General features: G+C 45.8%; 1 protein-coding gene across 1 annotated transcript in view; it reads right to left on the bottom strand.

Annotated features, from left to right (window-relative positions):
• Positions 1–18,369, bottom strand: part of TUBA8 (tubulin alpha 8) — a 49,618-nt gene that overhangs the window by 28,860 nt on the left and 2,389 nt on the right. Inside the window, exon 2 of the mRNA XM_073621525.1 lies at positions 17,831–18,053. Coding sequence (XP_073477626.1) covers positions 17,831–18,053 — 223 coding nt within the window. The remainder of the gene's footprint in view (positions 1–17,830; positions 18,054–18,369) is intronic.

The following is an 18,369-nucleotide window of genomic DNA, read 5'->3' as shown; positions in this document are numbered from 1 at the left end:
TGTTTTGTGGATAATTAATAAATGGAAGACGTTTAAGAGCAATGTATGTGTTGTGGATCATTTGCATGGTATCAAAAGTCTTTAGAGCAAAAAGTTCAAACTGATAGACGTGCATGGGAACCACACAGTGGAGGATAACAGTAAATGTGCAATTCGTTTAGTTCTGAATTAGTTTTTCAACGAATTTTGACAAATTCGTTAATCTCGAAAGTTCCGAAATTTCGAATTTCAAATTTCCGAATTTCAAATTTTCGAATTGCCGAAAATTTGAAATTTCGGAATTTGGAAAATTCTAAATATTAGAATTTCGGAAATTTGAAAATTCAAAAATTCAAATTTAGGAAATTCGAAAATTCAAAAATTTGGAAATTTTAAAATCTAAAAATAAGAATGAAAATCTGAACATTCAAAAGAATGAAAATCTGAAAATTCGAAAACCCAAAAAATCTGAAATTTGAAAGGAAATTCCAATACCTATAATTTAATATCTATTATTAGTTAGTTATTCTAATAATAGATATTAAATTATAGGTATTGGAATTTCCTTTCAAATTTGGCTGTTAGTAAACGTAATGAGTACGAATTTATCCGAAGTTACGAATTATCTGAAATAACGAATGCCGTATCTAAACGAATGGAATGTAACGATCTAATAATAATAAATAACAAAAATTAACCTTTTTATTAATATTATTTATTATTAATTTGTTCCATTCCATTTGTTTAGATGCGGCATTCGTTATTTCGGATAATTTGTAACTTCAGATAAATTTGTATTCGTTATTTTCACAAACAGCCAAATTTGAAAGGAAATTCCAATATCTATAATTTAATCGTTAGTTATTAGTTAGTTATTATTTCAAATTTTTCTGATTTTCTTTCTTTTTTTCAGATTTTCGAATTTCTGATTTTCCGAATTTTCGAAAATTCGGAAATGGGAAAATCCGAATTTCCGAAAAAAGCAAAAAAAGAATGAAATGAAAACGAACAAATTTTTTGTCAGTGCACATGTCTAGAAAACAGATTAGGAGTGCACAGGTGCTGGTAACGAGAGGCTGGCTGGAACACTTAGACCCCATTCACACAGGGACGACTTGTCAGGCGACCTAGTCGCCTGACAAGTCGCCTCCCGTTCTGTACTATGGAGCCATTCTAAGGGGAGCGACGCAAGTCGCTCCGACTTAGAAAAAGGTTCCTGTACGACTTCGGGGGCGACTTGGGGCGACTTGCATAGACTTCTATGCAGAAGTCGTTTTGCAAGTCGCCCGGGCAGTCGTTTGCAGGTCGCCTCGCTGAGGCGACCTGCAAGTCGTGTTGCCCCTGTGTGAATGGGGTCTTAGACAGATTTCACACTGGGGCGCTTTTCAGGCTCTACAGCGCTAAAAATAGCACCTGCAAAGCGCCCTGAAAGAGCTGCTGCTGTGTCTCCAATGTGAAAGCCCTGAGGGCTTTCACACTGGATCGGTGCACTAGCAGGACAGTAAAAAAAAGTCCTGCTAGCAGCACCTTTGGAGCAGTGAAGAAGCGGTGTATACACCACTCCTGCCCATTGAAATCAATGGGGCAGTGTGGCTATACCGCCGGCAAAGCGCTGCTACAGCAGCGGTTTGCAGTGGTTTTAACCCTTTCTCGCCCACTAGCATGGGGGTAAAACCGCCCCGCTCGCGGGCGAATACCGCCGCTAAAACGACGGTAAAGCTGCGCTAAAAATAGCGCCGTTTTACCGCCGATGCTGCCCCCGCCCCAGTGTGAAAGGGGCCTCAGGGTATCACATTGGTGCAGAGGAGAAGGTACAGTGCATCTGGAAAGTATTCACAGCGCTTCACTTTTTCCACATTTTGTTATGTTACAGTCTTATTCCAAAATGGATTAAAGAGGAACTGCAGTCTGCTCGCATAATTTGTAATAAAAACATCTTTGTCAATCTGAAGCTTCCCTCCAACCACTTTGCATATTATTTTATATATACTGTGATTCTGTACTTGCCAAATATGCTGCAGAAATCTCCCTCCACTAAGTCTGCTGCAACCATTTTAACTGTAACTTATTAACACTGTGTTCATGGGGGAAACAAGCAATTTTCTTTCCTTCAACCCATGGAAAGAAAATTGTATAATGTATGGCAAGCCTAAAACTTGGTATTTTAAAGTATTCTTGTGCAAGAGCCCCAGAGGATCAAATAGCTGTGTATGCCAGTTTCTGGTGGAATTTCGATCCTTGCGTATTTACAAAAGCCTGCTTGATGGTTTTGATCACACCCAAATTTGTAAAACTGGACATAGATGGGTTTGTGCAGGGCCCCCTCCTCCTGGACATTATACTATGACAGCGAGAATTGCCACTATCAGAATACAGTAAAACCTCAGATTGCTAGTAACGCGGTTTAGGAGCGTTTTGCATACGAGCAGTTTTTTTTTTTTTTTTTTAAATCCTGACTCGGTTTGCGAGTGTTGTCTCACAAGACGAACAGGATTCAAGCCTCTGGGGTGTGCAGTACCGCATTTGACCAGAGGTGCAGGGGCATCGGTGACGCTGGGAGACACTCGCAGCCGCTCGGAGACACTCGGTTCCCTAGTGTTTCCGAGTGTCTCCGAGCTTCTCCGGCGCCCCCCCACCTCTGGCCACATGCGGTACTGCACAGACAAGCAGTGGCCGTGGAACAAATTATCTGAGTTTCTATTGATTCCTACGGGGAAACTCGCTTTGATATACAAGTGCTTTGGATTACAAGCATTCTTCTGGAACGTATTATGCTCGTAATCCAAGGTACTACTGTACACTGATTAGCAGCTGCAGTTGCTGATCAACAAAAGCTTCCCAACTTGTTTGTCTGACAGAAGTCAATCAATCAATTAACTTCTGTCAAACAGGAATGGTCACACTTTCTATCCATTTATGGCCAGCTTAAAGTGTAAGTTCACCTTTACAGCCTTGCTATAGCCATGTCACGAGAACGGGGCTTAGAATTCCCTGCAGCTTTCACTCTTCTTCTTCCCCCACTGACAGGACAGGCTATGCGGGTTCTGATTGGGCGGCCCATGTGACGGCACCAAGCAATTAAAATGCTCCTAAACGTACCTCCTGACTGGGTACGTTTTGGAGATTAAGCTGCGGGGATTTCTAAGCCCCAGACTGGTGACGCGGCTATAGCAGGGCTCAGAACGGGAGATCACCACACTCCAGGTCAGCGGGACTGAGAGGGGGGAGGGAGGGGTCCTGTGTAAGTTCACCTTACAGATTTTTCTGTAAAGGTGAACTTACCCTTTAAGACTCTCCTAGTTCAACAATTGATTACACTTTTCCAAAGAGTATATTATTTATAACACTTAACTGCAAGTGTTCTATTTTTTATTATTTCAAAATGTAAAACCTATCCTGAACAAAATGGCATTTTCTTTTTTTAAAGCCTAAAAATTCCCTGTTTTTCCAACTGACTGTTTTGGATATGTCCCCCAGGAGCCATATATTTTAGTAGAGGTGGTAAAAGTCCCGGTATATCCTGCCAGATGAAGTTTTTTTGCCAGATGGTATTTAAAGCTGAAGTTTAATCTGATTATAGCTTGCTTTTCTCGGTTCCTCCCTCTCTCCTAGTCAAAATGTTAAATAAAATCTTTCTCTTTTCACTCCATACCTTATTTTATACGCAGTGATGCCATCACTGGGCCTCTGTGCTTCTATGTAATGCAGGCAGATAATGGCTGGTACGAGGGGCTGGTGGGGTGCTGTACATAGCTTTCTGAAAATATCACAGCACCCTGTCTCAGTATTCCTCTCAAGAGTCCTCAGCTCTGGTTAACCCCTTTACGCCAACAGTGCGCATATAAAGTATGCGGCCCCACTGGACTGGGCTTTTTCCCATGGGACCGCATATATGCGTATTTGTGCCCCCACAGCGCGCTCCCAGCACAGAGACTGGGGTGCCATACTAATGATCAGGACCTGGAACTCCAGGTTCCGGGTCACCTGATTGCTGTGATAGCCTCTGATTGGCTATCACAGTGATCAGTCACTGTGATGCCCGCCCCTATGTTTCTCTCTCTCTGTGAATGGAGAGGAAAGATACATTGTATCTTTCTTTCCTTAGTGAGAGATAAATAAACGGTGTGTAAAAAAATAAAAATAATAATAATATAAAATACCTAGATCAAGGTTTGATCTAGGTCAGTGCCAGTTTTTTTTTTAATTAATATCAGTGTGTTTTAAGTGAGATAAAAAAAAAAAAAAAGAAGAAGAAAAATGTGCACTATTGTTTCTGGGCTGTACTATGGATACAAACAACAACGAACATACACATATGTGGTTTTGCTGCAATCGTCAGCAGCAGGAGACTTTATTTGGGTTGTTCTTTGGGGGTAAGTTATGATAGTAACAAGAAATATACAGCTAAATTTAAAAAAAATATATTTTTTACTATTTTGCACTAGTTTTTTTTGATAATTAAAAAAATCAGGAGATATCCATCACCATTCACCACCAAATGAAAGCCCCAATTTGACCTGAAAAAAAAAAAACCCAAGAAATAATCCACCTGGATGCACAAAGTAATTGTGATGATATGTACAGTTTTACTAACACATATCAAAGTTGCAAAATTGTGTTTAGGCATTAACATTTGTTTTACCCTTAAGCCTAGTACACACGGGCCAAATAAAAAACGGTCGACATTCAGCCCGTGTGTATGGCACTTGGTCCGACAGAAGCCGGCTGCAGGAAAACCCAACTCCCAATCGACGCTCTCAGCCAATGGCTGAGAGTGCTGACCGGAGTGTTCTTGTTTGGGGGTCACCCCCCTGTCAGACCACAATAGCTCAGGGAGGGTGATTGCTGTACTAAGAATGGATTGTTAGTACAGCGGCTCCGACTGAAGCTGTCAGTTTTTTTTTTCATTCAACCCCCCCTGTGTACCAGGCTTTAGGTGCGAAGGGATTAAAGTAGTGGGCTGGCAAATATCAAAATGTCTTAATAGGTGGGGTGGATATCAGTCTGGAAGAGTAAGTATTTTTCGACAGACTGACCTATGTAGCATGCATAGGTGTACACAGGGGGTGTGCCAGCTGTGCTTGGGCACACCCTAATCACTATGTGCGGTGCCGATTCCCCCTACTGCACAGCCCCCCCCCCCCTTTGTTGGCCACCCGTCCTGCAGTGCTGCTGGTTTCCCTCCTCTCCTCTAGGCTGCTGCAGGGGATGTTCCAGGATGGAGAGCGGGGGAAGGGGTTAGTAAATATGTAATTTACCAGCTCCTTCCATTTCTTAATCAACACAGAGAACACTGAACACTGTGTCCATACATAACTGAAGCATAGTAAACAGTGTCTACTATGCTTCAGTTTGAATCAACAGGAAGCCACTCAGCACAGCGCACTTTCCTTTCATTCACTGCCCAGTGCAGCTCAGGCTGCAGAGAAAGGCATGTGTGTTTGAGCTTTGGGGTGCACATCCTAATGTAATAGGCTGTGCACACGTATGGTATCATGCACATGTGATGCTGAGCTTCCGTGATTGAAAAAAGTGAAATCAAATGACTGAAAGGGGCAGCCAAGGACAGTCAGTCTGGGGAGGAAAGCGATTTCTTTCCTCCCCAGCAAGTCCAATCGTTTATTCAATTTAGCTATTGAACAATAGCTATCATTAAAAGGGCAATGTCAGCCTTATTATTGTTAAAATCATAGCACAGAGATCTACAAAATCCTAGTATCCTAGTCTAATCCTACTGAACATAGACCTTGGAACCTCTTCCACATCCTCAAAAGATGTCAAGGGACCCCCTTGGGGATCAACAATAGTTATGCCGCGTACACACGACTGGACTTTACGGCATACTTGGTCCGGCGGACCGGAGTCCATCGGACAATTCGATCGTGTGTGGGCTCCAGCTGACTTTTTTTCCCCAAAAGTTCGACGGACCTAGAAATGAAACATGTTTCAAATCTTATCGACGGACTCGAGTCCGGTCGAAAACTCCGCTCGTCTGTATGCTAGTCCGACGGACAAAAACTGACGCTAGGGCAGCTATTGGCTATCAACTTCCTTGTTTTAGTCCGTTCGTACGTCATCACGTACGAATACGTCGGACTTTGGTTGATCGTGTAAAGGCAAGTCCGTTCATTCGAAAAGTCCGGCGTAAAGTCCGTCGAAAAGTCCGCAGGACAAAGTCTGCCGTAAAGTCCGTTCATGTGTACGCAGCATTACAGTACCGAGACACGAAGATAACAAAAATACGCTGTCGACTGGTTCCTTATCTCAACGCATTTCGCTGTAATGCTTCCTAAGGAGAGAGGGGTGTTCACAAAAAATGCTTTAGCCCCCCGTTCACACTGAATGCGGCTTTGAAATTGCACTACTTCAGCTCAAATCTAAAAGCCGCAGGACAGTGCAGTTTGCCGACATCTGTGCGATTTCATGCACAGATGTCAATGCAAGTCACACATGAAGTCGGCAAAAATAGTGCAGGAATTATTTTTTAAGGTTGCACTACTTGAAGTTGCACCTATTAAGACGGTGCCATAGAAAGACATTAGATGCGACTTCATGTGTGATTTGTAAATCACATGTTGCACCTGAAGTCGCTCCAGTGTGAATGGGGGCTTATCCAAATCAATTTTGGCACATGGGAACTACGTGAAGCCCCAAACGACAAATACACTCCATGTATTCCAAGAAGGACAGAGGGAGTAATACACCAGTATATACTGTATATTGTAACCTTTTGGCCAGATGTAGGGTTCATTTACACTTGCTTCAACTTCAACACACATTAAAGCGCCTACCGCTTCAACATGCTTTTTTGATGCTTCAGTGATGCTCTGATGATACCTCAATGATGCTTCAATTATGCTTTTTTGAAGCTTTTTTTTTTTTCAAATATAAATTTTTATTAAGAAAACACATATGGAGGAACTCCACCATCACAACATAGATGTACAAGTCATCGAGAAATGAGTGGAAAAAATTTGGAAACATTACAGCTGAAGTTACGACATACATCTGTACATGTTCATACAAGGAAGAGAGTCTGCAAGTCATGTACTGTACATTCTTATCAAGTGGTTTGAATAAAATTTTAAAGTGGCAAAGTCCTCTCTGTGTTTATTTTTGTTTTTTTGACAGCATTAAAGTAATAAAAAGAGGGATAAAAAGGGAAAGGAAGGGGGAGGGGGAAGGAGGGGAGAGAAAGGGGAAGGGGGTGGAAACAGGGAGAGGCAGGGAGTAGCCGACACCTCTCTAGGTTAAAGGAATGTTATGTTATGTCCCTAGTAAGGATGTCCCTTCGTCTGAGTAAATGAAGATATTCCAAGGACTCCAAGTCATTGTGTATTTCTCTCGTTTGTGTTGTGCAGTAAGGATCAGGTCTTCCATTTTGTTTGTTTCTTCTACTTTTCTCAACCAACACCCAACAGTCGGTGGGCACTGCTGCTTCTATAAAAGGGGTATACACGCCTTGGCTGCGTTTAATAAGTGACGTAGCAGTGATTTTTTGTAGGATTTGATTGGGATCCTCGATAAGTGTAGTAGGATGAAAGATGCGTCTTCCGGAATTTCATATTCTGTGAACGTTTGTGTAATACGGCGGACTTCAGTCCAAAAAAGCGTAAAACTTGGGCAAGACCAGAAAATGTGTAATAATGAGCCCTCGTCTTCTCCGCACCGCCAACAGCGGGCCGAGGAGGTAGGGAAGCATCTGTGCAGCCTGGTGGGTGTGAGGTACCACCTGGAGAAGATTTTAAAATTTGTTTTCTGCATTTTAGTGCACACGGAAGATTTAATGGCAAAGGTGATGATACGTTGTTTCTGTGTTTCTGAAAATTTACGGTTAAGATCAGCCTCCCATCTTTCCAAGCAACGTAGACTTGGTTGTATAGGGGGCGAGTTTAAAAGAGAATACATTTGTGAGAGAGTCCGTGATATTGGCCCGGTCCCCGCGCAGTGTTCCTCAAAAGTCGTCAGTGGGAGGGAGAAGGCTTGTGGGTCAGGGATGGAGTGTAGGAAGTGATGTAATTGTGCCGCCTTCCAAAAGGGAAGGTGGTAGCTACCCGACGCGTCAGTCAATTCCGTGAGGGTCGCCCAGCGACCCGCTGTCACAAACTTGGAGGCCTGTTCCCATCCCAGGTCCCTCAAAGTTGAGTATTCCGTCTGGTGCAGGCCAGGTGTGAAGTTTGGATGTCCGAGAATCAGATAAGAGTGGTGAAGTCTCTGTCGTCAACCGTGTTTGTGTGGCTACGTGAAAACTGAGTCTCAACGTAGTCCCGATCAACGGGTGGGATTTCAATCTTGGGGGCAAGGAGTTGTAACACCAGAGTGCACCTTTTAGAGGAATAGTGGTTTGAGATTGTTCTATCTGTGTCCATAATTTGTATGTTCCGTTCCGACTCCAATCTAAGATTCTGCCTAAGTGAGTGGCCTGATAATATCGTCGGATATCTGGAACCGCCAGGCCTCCATTCTGTTTCGGCAATGACATTTGGATTTTGTTCAATCTAGGTTTTTTTGGGCCCAGATGAAACGGGTGAAGAGGGCTTGTACTTGTTTTAGGAAAGATGTAGGAATCTGAATGGGGAGGGCTTGGAAAAGGTAGAGGAATTTGGGAAGGATACACATTTTTATCAGGTTGCGTCTGCCGAACCAAGAGTGTAATCCTTTGTGCCAGGTGTCTAGCAGGGTGCGGGTCTTCGTCAGTAGTGGTGGGAAGTTAAGAGCAAATGTATGTGATATGTCTGATGGGATAAGTGTCCCTAGGTATTTGAGGGCAGAATTCGTCCATTTAAAGTCAAAACTTGACTGGATGGTTGAGATATAGTGGGGGGGGGGGGGCAGCTACACCCATAGCTTCCGATTTAGCGAAGTTTATTTTTAGGTTTGAGATTGCTCCATATGTGTCAAATTCTTTCATTAGGTTCGGTAAGGAGGTTATTGGGTTCGTCAGGGAGAAGAGTAGATCGTCTGCATATGCAGATACTTTACACTGGGAGTCTCCAACTGGGAGTCCTTTTATGTTGGGATTCAGTCTTATTTTACATAAAAATGGTTCCAGGGATAGGGCAAAAAGAAGGGGGGATAGTGGGCAGCCCTGCCTCGTGCCATTTGCGATAGGGAAAGGATCGGATAACAGTCTGTTCACTTTCACCTGAGCTGTTGGGTTATAGTAGATCCTACCTATCCAATTCATCATCCGCTCTCCCACCCCAAAGTGACGTAAAACAGAGAACATAAAATGCTAGTTTACTCTGTCAAATGCTTTTTCGGCATCTGTACTGACAAAGACACATGGGGTACGACTAGTGTTTGCTATGTGCACGAGGTTCAGCACCTTAATGGTGTTGTCCCTCGCCTCCCTTGTAGGGATAAAGCCTACCTGGTCTATATATGATAAAGATTGGAGATGTTGCGCTAAGCGGGTGGCTAATATTTTGGTGAACAGCTTTAGGTCAGTATTTAATAGAGAAATAGGTCTGTAGCTCCCGCAGGACCCCAGATCTTTTCCCCCCTTATGAATCAGCGTAATGTACGCTTTCAAGGTGTTTCTGGGGAATCGTGTCCCTGTGCCTATTGCGTTAAAGAATGTCACCATTCGTGGGCATATAACCGGGAGGAGAGTTTTGTAATATTGGACGGTGTAACCATCTGGGCCCGGGGCTTTGCCTGATTTCATGGTCCCAAGAGCGAGCTGGAGTTCCTTTAAAGTGATCGGGGAATCCAGGTCTTCCAGGGCTTCCAAGGGTAGAGAGGGCATTTGTGAGGTCACAATATAGTCATCAATATCCGTTTGGGGGGGTTCCTGTTCGGTAAGTTGTATAGTGAGTGGTAGAAGTCTCTAAACTCACGTGATAGATGTTTCGGTAGTGTAACTTTCCTCCCATCAGGGCTCTGAATTTGGGGAATGTAAGCTGCTGCTTTTTGATCTTTGACTGATCTGGCTAATACCTTACCACATTTGTTTCCTGATTCATAACCTATTTTCCGACATATCTGTAATGCTGCTTTTGCTCTGTAATGAAGTAGGTCAGTAATTTGTTTGCGTATAGTTCCCAATTAGGTCTCTAATCCCGGTGTGGGGTTATGTTTATGTCGTGATTTCACTAAGGCCAGTGTGGAAAGTAATTTGGAGATTTGAGCATTGCGTTCTCTCTTGATGCGTGCCCCATGTTTAATGAGTATTCCTCTAAGTACAGACTTATGAGCTTCCCAAAGGGACCCGGGGTCACAGTCTGGAGTGTCATTTTCCTGGAAAAACAAGGCTAATTCCCTCAGGACATCTGTCAGGACTTCTGGGGTCTGGAGAAGACTCTCATTGAGTCGCCAGAATCTGGGTCTAGTGGAGTCTCCCCCGTCCAGAGTGTATGTAAGGGAGATGGGGGCGTGATCCGACCAGGTAATATGGCCGATCGAGGAGTCAGATACAGCATGCAAAAAGAAGTCTATCCTGGTGTAAATTTTGTGCGGTGTGGAATAGAACGTGTAGTCTCATTCTCCCGTGTGTTGTAGGCGCCATATATCTATCAGTTGGGACTTGTGTAAGGGGTTAGCTATCCTTTTCCTCTGAGAAGGCGGAATCACAGAGTACCCGGACGAGGTGTCCGATGATGGGATCAGAGGGACGTTGAAGTCTCCTCCAAGAATCAACTGTCCCTCCGCAAACTCTGTCAGTTTGTCTAAGGTTTGTGAAATGAATTTAGCTTGTTGGTCATTCGGGGCATATAGCGTCGCTAGAGTAAGTTGTGTTTCACCCACGAGCCCTTTCAGAAATATGAAATGTCCCCCTGAGTCTATCATTTCTGCCTGACATTTCCATGGTATTTTACTGGACAACAATATGGTGACGCCCTTGGATTTAGCTGTAGGGTTAGTAGAGTGGTACGTCAGGGGGAAGAATCTGCTTTTAAGGATAAGTAACTTGTCATGCTTAAAGTGGGTCTCCTGGATGAAGGCGACGTCTGCGTGAGCCTTCTTTAGGTCATTCAAAAGCATACGTCTCTTTTCGGGGATGTTCAGGCCTCTAGCGTTTAGAGACACTATTTTTATGGATCCCATCGCCCTGTCTGTAGAGGGGAGTTAAAGATAGGGGTTTGGGGAGATTGAAGAGGTGGAGCAGAGGGGGGGGGGGGGGGGGGGGTAGGTAAGGATTAGGGTAAGAATAGAAGAGATAAGTTGACACTGAACTGAGGTGCACCTCACAAAGGTAGAAAAATCTACTAAACTGAGTAGGTTCAGATAATTAATAAATAATGCACTAAAGTGCTGGGACGTTCACCAGAACAAAAGCTGGTATTCGAACGTTAGCCTATGTGGAGGAATGGGAAGGAACAGCCAGCGAGAGCCTCACTGGCCGCCCCCGGCCACCCCAGCTCTGGAATGAAATACAACAGCATATATTAACAACTTTTAACATTGGCATGTAAGCATATATTAAGTTTGAAAACAGACAAGAACTACTGTAAATGAATAAACTATTGCACTATATAGTGCTCGTTAGGGTAAACAAGTAAACTTCTGAGTTTTAGCTGACCCCTCATTCCAACTTCTGGCCCCATGTGTTGGTTCTGCCCTCATCACCTCCTATATGTCGACCCCTGTCTCTCAAGAGGTAGCAAGTTTTCCCATTCTGTGCTGTATGCAGCTTGTATGACCCTTATAATGACCTGCATACATATTGTGAGCAAGCAGAAATGAGCACAGCTCAGCTCACCCCCCCCTCCCATCCCTCCGATCTAATGGTGTTGTACATAGAGACCTCTCCGGTAACATAGAAATTTTGATGTAACAGTGAGAACGGGACAAGATCCCCTGTATAGAGAGAGAGCTGCTGGGGGGACTCAGCTTTTTAGCTGCTCTTTGGTCTGTGGTAAGGGGGGGTTCCACAAAGTTCTCGCCCCTAAGTCACAATGTCATCCGGGCGTAATGAACCCGAGTACCACTTCACTACCAAAGTAAGAGTTCAGGTGCGGTGGTAACAACACCATGATGTGTGACTTGCTGATGACTGTGGGTGTAGTGGTCTGCCTCTGCCGGTGCTGCTGACATCAGGGAACGTTCCAGATGCGTTTTGTGTGGCCATAGAGGAGGTAAGGAGAAATGGTGTGGCAAGGGGTGATGAGGCTTATACTTGGGGGGAGGATTGTCTCCTAAGTCAGTACCGTGGTGGGGGGTAGCTCTCTCAATGAACTAAGTTTAAAAATAGAGAGAGACCCTAACATACCGTGAAATGCAGCATGGTAGGGTAGGGTAGTGTCCATTTAATTAAGAGTCATGTGACCCTTCCGTCGAAGATGGCGTCTGCGCTCTCCTGCTGGGCCTCTGCTGGCGGGGAAATTGGCCACTCCGGAGGGTTGCATTACTTGGGCGGTTAAACTGGCGAGGGAGAATGGCCAACCAGTCCGGGACTCTCACTGGTTCTGTTTCCAGGAATGCGAAGAGTGCCGGTAGGTCTGATGGAGTAAAGGAGGACGAAGTTTTGCGAAATATGACCGCCAGGGGGTATCCCCAGCGGTAGGTGTAGCCCTTCCTCCTGGCTAGGTCCAGTACTGGTCTCAGTATAGCTCTTCGTTGCAACGTAGCTCTGGACAGGTCCGGCAGTATCTTTATTGTTGCACCATCAAAGCTGACATCTCCGTGCTCCCATGCCTTACGCAGGATTAACTCCTTATGAGTGTATCGGTGTAACCGACACAGAACATCCCAGGGGCGATCCGGGTCCAAGGGCCTGGGGCCAAAAGTCCTGTGCACTCGGTCTAGCTCCAGGGGGGAGTTGGTTCCCCCAGTATTACCCGGAAGATGGCAACCACTGTCACCGCCAGGTCCTCAGCGCCTGTAGCTTCCGGGAGGCCCCGCAGCCGCAGATTATTGCGGCGGCTGCGGTCCTCCATGTCTTGCAAATGAAGCTGTAGGTCTATGGCTGTGGCTGTCTGTGTTGCTTGTGCACCCTCCAGGGCCGTCACTCGGTGCTCAAGAGAGGACCAGCTCTCCACCCGCTCAGATATGGTCTGCATCTCAGCCCTTACCTCATGTATGTCGCGGCCATGAGCTTCCTCTATGCGGCGAACAAGAGCTTCAATGTCCGCCTTTGTTGGTAGGGCCTGCAGGATTGAGCGGAGATCCTCGGGCAAGCTGCCCATTTGTTGGGAGGAGCTGTGCATGGCTGAACGGAAGGCTGCCGGAGGCCCCTGAGACAGTTCTGGATCCGTATCTGGTGCGGAGGGGGAGAGCAGAGTGGAAGCAGAACACACTTCCAGCGGTGGCTCACGTGGGATCTCCGGACTGGCGCCTGGCGGAGTCTGCTGTATGTCACGGAGGAATCTCTGAATGCCGCTCCTCAGGGTGAGTGGATGATTTCTGCGGAGCGGTGTGTGAGACCTGGGTCTTTTGCTGTTGGGCATGCCACTGTTGTTTTAGTAGTGTAGTCGGCTGGATGCCAGGGTAAGCTGGGGGAAGACAGGAGCTCACCAAGAAAGCGTCTTCACCTGGCCATTGCTAAGCCACGCCCCCCACTTTTTTGAAGCTTTAACCACTTGCCTACCAGGCACTTACACCCCCTTCCAGCCCAGGCCATTTTTCAGCTTTCAGCGCTGTCGCACTTTGAATGACAATTGTGCAGTCATGCTACACTGTACCCAAACTAATTTTTTATCATTTTCTTCACACAAATAGAGGTTTCTTTTGGTGGTATTTAATCACTGCTGGGTTATTTTTTACAAATAAAAAAAAAGACCAAACATTTTGAAAAAAATATGTTAAAGTAATTTTTCGCCTTTACTGATGTGCGCTCATGAGGCGGCACTGATGGGCACTGATAGGCTGAACTGGTGGGCATTGAGGTGGCACTTATGGGCACTGATGAGGCGGCACTGATGAGGAGGCACTAATATGCCGCACTTATGGACACAGATAGGTGGCACTGATATGTGGCACTGATGAGCACTCATAGGTGGCACGGATAGGCGGTACTGATGGGCATTGATGGGTGACACTGATGGGCAGTGCTGATGGGCATTGATTGACAGCAGTGATGGGCATTGATGGGCAACACACACTGATAGCACTGACTGGCATCGTTAATGGGCACTGATTGGTGGCAGTTGTGGGCAGTGGTGGCCACTGACTGCTGCCACTGGTGGGCACTGATAGCTGGCATTGGTGAGCACTGATGTGTGACACTATATTGCAATATTGTAATCAGGGCACTGATGATCAGTGCCCTGATTACATTCCTAGATGTTCCCCTGCGTGGAGATGGCGCTGATCGGCTCTCCTTGCCACACACTCTGTCAGTATGAGGCGAGGAGAGCCAATTACCGGCACTTTCTTGTTTACATGTGACCAGCTGTGATTGGACACAACCGATCACATGGTTAAAGAGCCGCGGATGCGGCTCTTTACAGAGATCAGGGTCGCAGCGAGTCCTAGCAACACGGTGCGGTCGCCGCACGCGCGAGAGTGACCGTTCTGGGACGCCGTCATAGGACGGCGTCCCAGAACGGGAGGTGCACCGCCCCGCCGTCATTTGACAGTGGGCGGGTGGCAAGCAGTTAATAAAGCTTGGCAAATGCCCTGTGTTGATTTTCTATTTGTGTTAAAGGGGTCTAGTAGAACCCCAGCTCAGTAGTACCCCCAGTCAGCAGATCCCCGGCTCATTATTACCCCTGTTCAGCAGATACCCAGCTCATTAGTACCCCTGTTCAGCAGATACCCAGCTCATTGATACCCACATTTAGCAGATCCCCAGCCAGGGCCAGATTTCCCACAAGGCCACCAAGGCCAGGCCTTGGGGCGGAAGTGGTGCAGGGGTGGCGCCGCTCCTGCGGGGACTTCACGGCTTTCGCGGCTGCCCCCCCCCCTCTTCGGGCTGCCCGTTAAAGTCCGTTACACCGGTGCCCGTAAAAAAGATGGCCGCGAGCCGACCACGCAAATGAGCATGCGCCGTTCTGAAGCCAACCGTGCTCGGTAAAGCTCGGCCGGGCGCACGCACAGTAACGTGATTGCGCTGTCCGGCGCCATTTTTGAAAAGATCGAGAGTCTAGACCACGGTGGCTGGTGACTGTGCAGTGCACTCGTCATAGGCGAAGCCGCGGAGGAGCCGAGCAGCCGGTGACGGTGAGGAGGACACTGAGGAGGAGGAGGAGAGTGAAGCTGGGGGGATATCCATAGTAAAAAAGGGGAGAGAGAGAGAGGAGGATGTTACTGGGAGGTCCGGGAGGCAGAAGCCATGCCATGCAGGGGACAGAGACTGATGTGCTCTGTCCACCATACATCATATTACTTCTCCAGTCCACATCATTCATCAGTGTGCTGTGTCCTCCTGTGCCCCTTTCACCTCTCCACAGGTCAGGACAGCACTGTGCTGCCCTAACCTGTGGAGAGGTGAAAGGGTCACAGGAGGAGGACACAGCACACTGATGATTTGGAGAAGTAATATGATGGTGGACAGAAAAGCTACTGTGAGGGGGTGAGAAAGACACTATCATGTCTGCAGCCTCTGTCCACCTCCTGTGGTATGCCCGCAGCCTCTGTCCACCTCTTGTGGTATGCCCGCAGCCTCTGTCCACCTCTTGTGGTATGCCCGCAGCCTCTGTCCACCTCTTGTGGTATGTCCGCAGTCTTTACTTGCCATTGAGTCAGAACTTTTAAATACTTTGTCCTACGAAGATATTATCGATGAGTTTGCCAAAAGAAAAGTTAGAACTTAAAAATTGTAGGGAGTTTCTTACTGCTATAATCTTCAAAAAGCATTTTCTGCATTACAGAGTATTTTCAGTCTGTACAATTAAAGCCAGTTATTTTCAGTGTTCTTATGTGTGGAGATATGTTTTTAATTGGTCTATTGTAGCAGCCATCGATAAAGGATGAGAATGGTGGTGTGTGTGTGTGTGTGTGTGTGTGTGTGTGTGGGGGGGGGGGGCATTGAAGGACCCGGCCTTGGAGCGGCAAAGGGAGTAAATCCAGGCCTGTCCCCAGCTTATTAGTATATTGTTCAGCAGATCACCTGCTCAGTAGTAACCCCCAGCTCTGCTGATCCCCCACTCAGTAGTAACCCCCAGCTCGGCTGATCCTCTGGTTTGCTGTTCCTCCTCTCTCTCTGTCCTCGATTACCTCCCACTATATTTCTCCCATGCTGTGCGGCACATGTGACATTGCTAGTTTCTCCTGCGCTCCCCCCCCCCCCCAGCTCTGCTGATCCTCTGCTGCTCAGTCCTCTCTCTCCGGTCCCTGCTCACCTTCTGCTAAAGCATTCCCATGTTGCGCACCATGTGTGCCGTCTGCTCCTCTCTGGTCCGGACCCTGCTCACCTTCCCGCTGCTCCATGCTGCACACCAGATGTGAAGTCTGCACCAGACACTCTCACAATATATACACATTAACCAGAAGTGACTGCTGATGATGTCTTTCTGAGAGCCAGCTGTTAGTGGGGGTTAGTGGCAACATGCCTAAGATTTGGAATGGGATGTCTAAAAAGCTCATCTATGGTCAGGTGTCAGCTAGAAATATATGTTACGTTGCTTCTGAAAGCATAACCTGTTATCTAGTGAAAAAGGAGACATAATAACTTTTTATTTAATATAAATAAATATTGCATTTATTTTATTTCCAATATATTTTTTTCCTCAGTAGTACACATATTTTGAAATTAAAAGTCCACCAATGGCTCTATTAGTTTTTAATCTGGATGGAAAGGTTTGCGTTTTAGTTCCCAGTGCTTCCTGGGATGTCTTATACCTGCAATATATGCAAAACAAAGCAAAGCTAAGGCTGAATAAAAGCCTCTCAAAATCTGCAGGTGCTTTGTCATAGACTTCTATGGAGGCTTCGCAGTGGCTTTGAAGCACCACTAAAGCGACACAGGGTATAATTTTTGAAGCAAAGCAAAAGCAACGTATTTAGTGACAGGGGGTTTTATTGGCATTCAGAGCACTTTAAAAAAAGCGTGCCCGAAGCCACATTTTGAAGCAAGTGTAAACAAGCACTATAAAACACCCTCTGTGGTCTCAATGAGTGTGACTTTAATCCAAAAATGATCTTACAATATATACAAGACTCCTATATAGTGGAGTGCATATTGCACTCAGACTATTTGAATCCACAGAATTAAAGGCATCATATGCTGTGGTTTGGACAGTGCTGAGGCTTCTAATGTACACTGTGTGAAGCTCACAGTGTGCAGTGAAATCCGATTTTTATTACAGGAGAGAAGCCTGTACAACTGTGCAAGACTAAAGGGAGGGATGGAGTTCAGCTTTAAATTAGACCTGGCACTACCTTTTATAGACCTGCATGAATACAATCCTGTCATGTCACAATATACAGCAACAGCAAAATTTTCTACCTGTTCGTAGAAAAAAAAACACCCCTAAGCTCCAGTCAGTGAGGTGGTGTTATTAGTCTGCTGGAGGCAGGTGGAAGCATTTCCTCAGTCTCCTCTCCCCCAGTGATCAGACTGTAACATTGTAACTTTGTAGTAAGTCACAAGGTGCGAGGCTGCAGAAGGGGCTGGTCTGTGCTAGACATTTGTGAACACAGCCAAGAACTACACAGGATCCAGAATTTACAAGATTATGTCATCTCAGTTCAAGAAGTATTCTGTGACCCTGGATGATACCTGAACAAAGACGGCTCCATTCTTCTGGAGAGAGAAACAGATGAAGGCATTTCCAGAAAGAGTACTATGATCTCAGTGAGAGGTAATAAATACCTGATAGCCTTACACGGACATAGTGCTTAACATGTTGCACTCAATATGAAAAAGCATCTGATCTGATGATAAGCCAACTTAAAAATATTCTGATGAAAGAACTCTCAGTGTTTCCTATCAATGAGGTTCAGTAGTTAGCCCTTGGCCACTTACCCACGACAGAGGGCTCCAGGTCAACCATGACGGCCCGCGGCACATGTTTCCCGTTGCCGGTCTCGCTGAAGAAGGTGGTAAAGGAGTCATCCTTGATTGATTGCTTTTCTTTGTCCCGCAAGGTACCATCAGGCTCGATGCCATGCTCCAGGCAGAAGAGTTCCCAGCATGCATTGCCAATCTGTACGCCAGCCTGGCCTATGTGCACAGAAATGCATTCCCTCTATGGGCAAAAGACAACATGTAATTAAAGAAATGGCAGAATAGGGTCTGTTTTCATTGGTTCCCCTATAGGGGTCACCTATATGGCTGCTACAGCACTTTTAGCGATAGTGATGTCATTGGTCAGAATTTTAGGAGAAAATTTTCTGTAGAGGGTTAGAATAGAAATACTTCACTGGTTGCTACTGGCAATAGCACAATAAAACATTTTTGCTTGAATTATGGATGGCCTTGATACGTTTGTTTGCTTTTGTTACTTCAAAGTATATGCAGTTAACAGATGATGATTACCTGTTTTTAGAGCCAGGATTAAGTTG

Source organism: Aquarana catesbeiana, linkage group LG03 (genome assembly GCF_042186555.1).
Source record: "Aquarana catesbeiana isolate 2022-GZ linkage group LG03, ASM4218655v1, whole genome shotgun sequence".
In the NCBI taxonomy this organism is placed as follows: Eukaryota; Metazoa; Chordata; class Amphibia; order Anura; family Ranidae; genus Aquarana; species Aquarana catesbeiana.
Note: the sequence above shows the minus strand (reverse complement) of the source record. Positions and strands in the feature narration are given on the sequence as shown.